At 38.0% G+C, this 9,679-nt stretch overlaps 1 protein-coding gene across 2 annotated transcripts in view; it reads left to right on the top strand.

Moving 5' to 3' along the window:
• Nucleotides 1-887: 887 nt before the first annotated feature.
• Nucleotides 888-9,679, top strand: part of LOC118327930 (sodium- and chloride-dependent GABA transporter 2-like) — a 17,383-nt gene continuing 8,591 nt past the window's right edge. Inside the window, exons 1-8 of one of the 2 annotated variants that reach the window (XM_035661464.1) lie at nucleotides 888-1,377; nucleotides 1,729-1,913; nucleotides 2,846-2,980; nucleotides 3,602-3,742; nucleotides 4,390-4,477; nucleotides 6,624-6,756; nucleotides 8,276-8,410; nucleotides 8,588-8,691. In XM_035661464.1, coding sequence (XP_035517357.1) covers nucleotides 1,370-1,377; nucleotides 1,729-1,913; nucleotides 2,846-2,980; nucleotides 3,602-3,742; nucleotides 4,390-4,477; nucleotides 6,624-6,756; nucleotides 8,276-8,410; nucleotides 8,588-8,691 — 929 coding nt within the window. In that variant the 5' untranslated portion in view covers nucleotides 888-1,369. Of the gene's footprint in view, nucleotides 1,378-1,696; nucleotides 1,914-2,845; nucleotides 2,981-3,601; nucleotides 3,743-4,389; nucleotides 4,478-6,623; nucleotides 6,757-8,275; nucleotides 8,411-8,587; nucleotides 8,692-9,679 lie in introns of both variants that reach the window. The other variant, XM_035661463.1, reaches the window with a different exon arrangement.

Genomic DNA, 9,679 nt, shown 5'->3' with positions numbered 1-9,679 from the left:
CAAGAGTCTACAACCATGCTACCAGCTTAGTTGCACTCATGGTCATCTGTGCTTTAAGTTAAATGCTAATTTAAGCTTGCATGACATTGACATGTGGCATGCAGTGACGTCACTAACATGCTCCTTTTTTTAGCAGGTATCATGTTTACCATGCATCACCACCTTAGTTTAGTGTGTTAGCATGCCCTGAGCATTTCCCCAGTGTGGAATCAATAAAGTCTATCTTATCTTAAACACAAAGTACAGCTGAGGATAATGACAGTGTTGTTTCAGTAGCACATCCCAGCCTCCACATCAGGGCCTATAACTGAAATAAGGTTAACTTTATTGATGCCACAGTGGTAGATTTAAGTGTCACAGGAGAGTTACAGTTGATGATTATTAAAAAGTCAAGAGAAGTCAGTTAAGAACTAAAAATAGGTTATCAACAAACAGTAGGAGTAAGGTATACAGTACACTTGTAGTAAATAAGTCAGAGATCATGAAGAGAAATAAAAAACAGTTTCAATAGTGTGAAATATGACAACAGAGACCCGTCGCTGGGGGGGGGACACCCCATTCCGCCTGACACTGGGTGTTATTACGCACAGCTGACCGCAGGCGTGCGGCATCCAACTGTCTAGCAGAGAAGTAGTCAACCTAAATACTATTACCTTACACATTATTTATTTGTGTTTAAAATAATGGTTGCTGGTAATGCGACCCGCACAGTGAGCTCAGACCCGTGGGAGCTCCCACCTCCAAACCCTGAAAAACGAAAGCACAAATGATCCAAAAAAAAAAAGAATAAAAAGAGCCGCAGATGTGCATCACAAAGCTTCAATGTGACTGTATCACAGTAATACAATGCCATACAGTGTACATGCCTTAAACACCAGTGAGGTATGTCGACATTATTACATCCACTTATTCAGGTGTGTTTGCACACATGCATAATTCCTCTTTTGTTGTTTTTCGTTGCTTGATTTATAACCCAAAAGCTGCAAATTCCCAATTGGCACTAAGTGTAGCCTGTGTATAGCCACTGACATAACAGAGACGGCTCAGCTGATTTGGTTTAGTTGTTAGCAACTGAGCTAATCTCAATGACACAAGCAGCTCCTGTCTCAGTGGAAAAATACAGCAAGGAAGTGATACCTTGGATCTTTCAGAGCCAAACAGTTTTTCAACTCAGGCGGCATGGAGTGCTGACCAATCCAACCATAATTGGGTCATAGAGGAAACTGAAGGAAACCATAGCTACTTTGTTTCCCACTCTGGCTCTGCTCATGACATGTTGTTTGTGTAGAGATCTTGCCGTACACCCAGCTGAGAGGAATACTGATCAGACTGCTGTAAGCAACAACTCTTCGGGGGAGGGGGATTTGTGATGGAGGGGTAAGTACCTCACTGTGTTTTCTTTTTTTTTTTTCTTGCTGGTTTTACACTGGGTTGCTAAATGCATCGCTTTTAAATAAAAAAAAAAGTGCTGTAATAAGTGCAAGCTCGCTGATAAACACTTGCCAGTGAAAACTTTCCATTCCTGCTAATCCTGCCTGCTTAAGTTCAACAAATAAATAAATGAAGCTTGTGAACAGTGCCAGATAATCAGCTGAGTAGTTTGGTTTCTGTGCATAAACCCCCTGACAGCCCTCGTCCTATAAATGTGGAGGAGGTGGAAGGATATTTTTTAGGTCACATTTCATTGTATCCGCAATTAATCTGCTCCTGCTCCTGAAAAATGTCAAGGGACTTCCTCAAGGGGAACAGCATCGAGGCGCCGGGTCAAGATAACAGTCTGGCGAAGAAGACCCAGCTCCTGGACCGAGGCCAGTGGGCGAACAAGTTGGAGTTCTTGCTGGCTGTGGCAGGAACCCTGGTTGGGCTGGGAAACCTCTGGAGGTTCCCCTACTTGTGCTACAAAAATGGGGGAGGTAAGACAGGATTCCCATTTTTTTTAAATGCATATATATATATATATTTATATATATATATATTTATTCTCCTGCTAAAAGTTAAGCAACTGCACCGGATCTTAATGTAATGTCAACAAATGTGGAAAAATAACCTTGACTCATAAATAGATTAAGATGATAAGCAAGCCCAGGCGGAACACAAAGTTGTTTTTTTTCTTTTCTTTGTGTGATGAAATGAAACTCAGTGAACAAAGGAGACCATTGTTTTGTTTTGTTTTTTTCCTGATTTCCAAGTTAGCCATTAACATTAATATTAACTGTGTAAGTGATGGGTAATATTCCATCAGTGTTTGAGCATTTTAAAGCCACAATCTGGTCAACTAGATTCTGTTAAACCAGAAATTGGGGCTGCAAATACTACAAGACCCCCAGGGGTGGATGTGGGGACACATTCATTTAGAGTAATTTAAAAATTAATTTTTAAAATAACATGTTAAAAACAGTAATTAACACATAATTAATGACTGGAAGACTTGGAACTTAAGATCTTTCTATTTAACGGTTTGCTATGATGTGATGTTTTTAGTTAAAAAATTAACACTTGGGGGATTTCGCAAGTAAATATTGATAAATTTCATTGTTTGCCATTAAACTGGCATATATTTCTATCACCAATATTTCTCTATCCCACCCCTGAAGATCCCATGTGAGGCTACTACTGTAATACTGCATCTAGATGTTGCACTACAAACAACATAACCACAAGAGTCACATTCAATGATTTTACTGTAAAAACAAAACTTGTACAGTCTGGTAAACTGTTCCTCAACAAGAAAACATGATCAAACATGAACTCCTCATGTCTGATGTACAGTACTTTATAATTACATTTTCTCTGAGAGAACACTACTTTGGCATGCTAATCACGCTCATCTCATGTTTTCTCTCAGGTGCATTTCTGGTTCCATATGTATTGTTTCTGCTTGCTTGTGGTATCCCAATGTTCCTCCTGGAAACGGCTATGGGACAGTTCACATCTCAAGGTTGCATCACCTGCTGGAGGCACTTCTGCCCCTTGTTTGAAGGTCAGTGAGTTAAACAGAACTGAATTATGTAACTAGTATTAGTAGTAGTGTATTATACATACATGTAAAGGAAATGTGTCAGCCTTTCAGAGATAAACTTTTCCTTTCCTCCTTTTCTCCAAAATGCAAATGAGATTTTAATAGTTTTTGGAAAACAATGTAGGTTTTGGTACAGAGTAAAATATATAGAGCAATATTTGTTAGTAGGATCAATTCATTGTTGGTTTTGGTCAGTTTAATTTGTTAACAACAAGAATGTAGAATATCACCAGACGTATCATTCAACACAGAGAAAAAGGTAAACAAACCTATTTAAATGCCTATTTTTTGCTGTGTTTAAACAAGATCACGCAATTAAACGTCTCACCACCAGTCAAATGGTTATGGCAGGTGTGCCAGCTGGCAGAGTGGGAAGAAACTCTACACCTTCAATCAGTGTTAGAAAGCTCACCAATCTGCCAATCTACCAAGAGCCAGCCTGCTCTTACATACACAGTCCTACTGTGAATTAACAAATGCAATAACAATACTTTCTTTGAGAAAACAGATGAAGTATATGCTGCAGTATTATTTCATCATTATCAATAATCTACATTGAACACACCTTATCTGTCCCCTCAGGGATTGGTTACGCTACCCAGGTTGTGATTGCATATGCTGCCGTGTCATACATCGTCATCCAGGCGTGGGCCTTCTTCTACCTGTTCTCGTCCTTTAGCGCTGAGGTCCCATGGGCCAGCTGCAGGAACAGCTGGAACACAGGTACACATGTAGACAAATGAAGAAATTAACTAAGCGCTTGACCAACGTGTGTGTGCGTGTGTTGTTCATCTAATTCCTTTACCTTATATCTTCATAACAGCACTAATAGCGAACGGCAGAAAAGGAACAGAAAAAACAGAATCCCTTAAAAACATCTTGTTTGACTGATCAAGATCAAGTGAATGGTTTTTACAACAACAGCTAACTTGTACTATCATGTTAGTATCTGAAAACCTGATTCCAGTGGTTGGGTGGGGTGCCTGAGGGGTTATGTTGCTCACCAGTGTTTTTTTTAAGTTATTTTTTTGGCCTTTTATTGCCTTTATTTGACAGTGACAGCCGAAGATAGACAGGAAAGGTGGGTAAAGAGAGAATGACGTGCAGCAAAGGGCCGCAGGTTGGATTCGAACCCTGGGCAGCCAGCTCACCAGTGTTTTGAATGTAGCTTCAGTTCATGACTTCAGTCAGCTTCCTGGTAAATTTCGTAATTTTTGTAAATCATTTGGGGAACAGAAAGAAGTGGATGGTTCTTGACTTGGTATAAGATAGATAGTTTGTTATCTGCTGAGTATATAGAACGGTATCTGTCTTTTTTTTATTGTATCTACACTTTGATCCATTAAATATCTCCTCTTGTTTTTTCTCAGAGACTTGTGTTGAATTTGATAAAAAAAATGCATCATCCAATTGGACAGCAGCTGCGAATGCAACAACACCTGCAACAGAGTTCTGGGAGTAAGTGTAATTTACTCCTTTGTAACTGATATCACATTTTTTAGGAGGCATAATACTAAAAGCACATTGGGCACCCTGTTGTTTTTGTGTGATCGTCTTTCTTTGTCTTTCCTCCTTCTATCGCAGCCCATAGGCCCAATTGATCACATATTACAAACACTGGTATACAGAGAGGAGAAATTCAAGGACATATTTTCAGTTTACTGGTGAGCTGCATTTCCATGTTGCTAAGCCCATAATTAGTGTCCAGTGTAGGCTACCTGTTTGCCCATGTAAAGCAATTCCTCCAGAGATGGTCAGTGTCTTGGTCGGTCCAAACTAAAATATCACAACATCTACATGATGTCTGGTAAAGACATTGACTTTTCTTTCACTGAGTCGATGTTCTTGAGTTAAGATGGGCCTAAAAACCATGGTTGTAGCCTCCTTCTCGCAAAGAAAGAGAAAAGCCAAAATAAAGGCTGATACAGAAATGTATACAGCCTCAACATTTACCAAATTGTGTAACTTATGTATGACATTTGCCACATTTACAATTATTTCACAATTCACATGGACACTTGATTCAAACCTTAAAATGTTCATGAAGCTTTTTTTTTCATTTTTTCATGATTCATACTTTTTACACTTTCAGCATTTTTTTAAGATTTTCATATGAGTGTGTGTGTGGGGTGGACAGAGTGGGGGACATAAGAAAAAGAAGAGGGAATATAATAGGGAATGATAAGAGAAAGTATTCTCAAAAAAATAATTCAACTTGCTTTTACTCCCATAATGTTTACCCCACATACATAATTTGTTCATCAGAATATAGAAAACATTTGTGCCAGTTGCAGACTTACGGAAGCAAATTGACTTTTGGCTCCATTAGCCTCCAAGCAACAGGAGCCCCAACCAACTGCTGCACTGACTCCCGTAGTGACTGAGCGCACACACACTCATATTTATCTATTCACCACAGGGAGACGCAGAAACCTCTGATTACCAGAGAAACGCTGCTGGTAGATAGATTTCCTAATTAGTTAATCCTTGCTAACCATATACTCAACCACATCTATGAAGTGTATTCAGTCCTAGATTTGACTCTTTTCTACTTTTCTAATTTTCTAAGTTGCTTCTCAATACAAATTAAAGGCAGAAATTTAGTTTAGTTTAGTCTTTCATACATTATTGATGCTATTCCACTTTCAGAGCAAGCTATGCAGTTTACCTCCGAGCCATTGTTCATAATTTTTCATCTGCTACAAAGTTAAACCAGATATGCATTTTGACTCCCAGCATACACTATATTTTTTATCCTTAATGTCTTTTCCACTTTTACAACGATTCATATTCTTTTCGACTTTTATCCATGCATTCATACTTTAAGCCAAAAACTCAACTCAAACCTTATAATGTTCCAAATTGTTCATACATTATGAGTTTTATTGAACTTCCCATTCATAGTAATTAGACCCTTTCCACAAATATTCCACATCTGTCACAAAGTATTGGTCAACTTTTAAAGCCAGCCAGCAGTTTAGCATCAGACTTTCAATATCAATAGCAATCACACCGCAATTTCTTCCGAAATACTGCTTCTACAAAGTATTTGGCAGCAAAGACATAAAACAGGGTGTGAAGGTTTTCCAACAGTGCTGAGTCATGGTCAACATTTTTCAAAAGATAACATGCAGAACATTCAGTGCACCGTGAATGTGGTTCAGGCAATGAAAACAGCCGTCATTTTAACTAAAAGCTAATTCTTCTGCTAAGTTGATACATTTTTTTAGTATGTATTTAAAAATACACTACTGGGACAACTAGGTTTTTCTTTCCCCCAAACCATTTGGCCATTCCTCCAAAGATGACTTTAGTTAAGTGATACTGTTTGAGAAAAGCACTCTGATTAATACTCCTCTTATTACTGTATTCAAATGTTCCACCTGAAATTTACCAAAAACATTCGATTATTTTCAACATGAAGGTGAGGCAATGTAGTAATAACACCATGTGATCAGTCACATTGATCAGTAATTCTTCATCATAATAACCTTCTTTATTATTTTCTGATCATTATTAGTAGCCTTGAACAAAGTTCCCAGTGTTTTTGTCTCCAAACTGTTTTACTGACCCTGTTTTGGCAATATGATGTGTTTCTTTTCAGGAGACGAGTGCTGGGTATATCTGGAGGGATTGAGGAGATTGGTAGCCTGAGGTGGGAGTTGGCCTTGTGTCTCCTACTGGCGTGGATCCTGTGCTACTTCTGTGTTTGGAAAGGAGTGAGATCCACTGGAAAGGTATAAGTCTTTGTTTAGAAGATGGCACTGGATTTTGTGTATATGTGTGTGTATGTGTGTTCCTTTTATCATAGCATCTGAGGAGGAAATCTAAAACATTTTGAGATCGCATTCATGAGATCCCTGTGAACTGAAAATTAAAGTATTCTCTCAGTTGGTGTTTTAAAGGTGTGGTGGTGGAGAATACTACAAAATGGTCCATTGTCATCTAGGAAGAGACTAATTATGAACCCTTTTTTTCTTGGTGGACAAGACCTCTTTATACATATCACAAAGACTGTACTTGTTCTAGTCTTCCGACCACTTAAAGCGCTTTACACTACATGTCCTATTCACCAATTCACACACATTCACACAGTGATGGCAGAGGCTGCTATGCAAGGTGCCAACTGCTTATCTGAAATAGAATCCAAGCTGTTTACACACATTCATTTGGGGTTCAGTATCTTGCTCAAGGACACTTGGACATGCAGCTGAACGAGCCTGAGATCAATCCGCCATCCTTCTGATTAGTGGATGACCTGCTTTACCTCCTGAGCCACAAGCGCCCAGCATGATAGGATCGTAATTACTTAATTCTGTCATGCAGTACACCTGAATGGAGACATCAGCATTCATTATATTTCCCATTTATTCCAATTTTCCCTCAAATTTGTCACCAGTTGGTATGTTGTTGAAAGGTAGCATTTCTGATGAGGTGTTAAACTCTTGGGGCATAAACAATGAGCCTCGTGCAAGAACATTTTTATGTTTCAATATATGTTATGTATTTATTGTATTTCGTACTTTCTTTACTTTTTTCCAAGATTGCATGCAAGAAGTCTGATTCTAAACTCTCTTAACAGCACAAACATAAATAACTCAATTCAACCTAATGAATGCCACCTGTTCATGTGGGCAAGTTTCATTCACAAAAATACAAAACAATATATATATATATATATAAGGGTAAAAAGAATACCACAGCATTTTAGTCCCACTGTCACAACTCTGTCAAAACAGAACACATTTAGTGATTTGAGTCAGAAGTTGTATTAGGGGACACAATTATAAAATATCAGCAGGGCCGTTCTGGAAATAAGTGAACAGTTTGATATTAAGGTAGATGCTAAAAAAAAACATCTTTCTAAAGCAAAATGGTCCATGACTTAGATGAGAGGTGGTCAAGTCATATGACGGTCGTAGAGAAAGAAAAAATGCATTTTAAAGGATTGCGAAACACTGCACAACAGTTGGTAATACTCACAGACAGGGTGGAAAGTTCACAGCTGTCACAACAAGGTTTGGTCTAGACCACACATACATTTTGCTCATATTAAATTATGAATAATTAGTGTGTACGTAATTTTGAAAAATACAAAGATTATCCAAATAATTTGGTATTTACTTTGTTTTTCTTTTATGTAACTCTTTCTTGTAATGTAGCTGCTCTGTTGCAGCTTCTTGTCAGATTCCAATAACCAACAGTGTCTTAAAACAACATTAAAAGCAGAAACCTGCCTTTGTCTCGTGTTGACAGGTAGTTTACTTTACAGCCACTTTTCCCTATGTGATGCTGGTGGTTCTGTTGGCTCGTGGACTCACTTTACCAGGAGCTATGGACGGCGTAGCTTTCTACCTGTATCCTGACCCGACAAGGTTGGTGGACCCTCAAGTAAGTAATAAAGTCAAACATTAAACATAAATACCAAGCCAAGCTGCAAGCTCAATAGCCTTCCAACAGAGGCACAAATACTGTAAACCACTCCAACTTCACAATAAATACTTGTGCAGCAGTATCCACTCTTGTTGAAAGTTCACTAATATTTATGTTTTTTTGGCATCTGCTTAGGTTTGGATGGATGCAGGTGCACAAGTTCTTTTCTCTTTTGGGATTTGTCAGGGGAGTTTGACAGCTCTGGGCAGTTACAATCAGTATAACAATAATTGTTACAAGTAAGTGCTATCTGCTTTTTGGTCTTTTTGTTTTATTTAAATGCGTCACTGAAATGTATGTATGAATTGATTCTAGCAATTATTTTTACTCTTGTTTTTCTCGAACAGTCTATTATGACTTGAGCAACTAATGATTATTGACATCATCAATTCATATGCGCTGATTATTTTCTCGAAAAGTAGGGCTTCTCCCAAAAATATGTCAAAATTGCTTGATTTGTCCAACTAACAGTCCAAAACACAAAGACCAGAGAACGTTTGGCTTATTTGCTTAAAAAATTACTGAAATACACAGCCACATATATCCTGGTCTGACTATATACATAAATAGGAGAAGGTCTAATTTGTGATTTAAATGGGCCCTTTAAGCCATTTTGATAAAAATACAGACAATATCAATATCAATAATGTTTTCTATGCCATATTTTATTGTGTTATGTTGTTCTAATTTAATGAACCTTTAAAACATGAATAATGTTTGCCATTGCAGCAAACATCCATCATTTTCAGTGCATTTTGCTTCAGTTCAGTCACACTTTTGATTAGTTACTGTATCCAGTCCAGTTGCAGTAAAAACAAGATGTAACAGCTATGTAGCAGACAATAAAAATGTAACTTAAGGCTTGACTTAGTAGAGCCAGTAGACAAGCCGACTGAAAACAGACAACATACATTGTTTCCAACAAATTGTGATACAATACTAGTCACCTTTCAAGTCAAGTTCTTCTGCTGGCATAAATGTTTCTAGGTGTGTTGATTTAAAGTGGCTACACCATGGTTACACATTTTCAATGGGGATCAGGTAAGGTATAGTCAAAGCCTTTATTAAGTCAGGCATTATTTTAAAAAATGCACACCAGTTTCAACCTGCGTGTTCTTCTTTAAAGGGGAACTTGGCAACTTTTTCAGCTTAATAAACCCGTTTAGAAATCATTTGGATGGTTAAATGGCCTGTTCCGGTGAAAATGGTGACCCTCCCACCCCCCTC

This window comes from Morone saxatilis, unplaced genomic scaffold (assembly GCF_004916995.1).
Source record: "Morone saxatilis isolate NCDOM2014 unplaced genomic scaffold, NCSU_SB_2.0 Contig18, whole genome shotgun sequence".
Classification (NCBI taxonomy): Eukaryota; Metazoa; Chordata; class Actinopteri; family Moronidae; genus Morone; species Morone saxatilis.
This window is presented reverse-complemented; position numbering and strand designations above follow the sequence as displayed.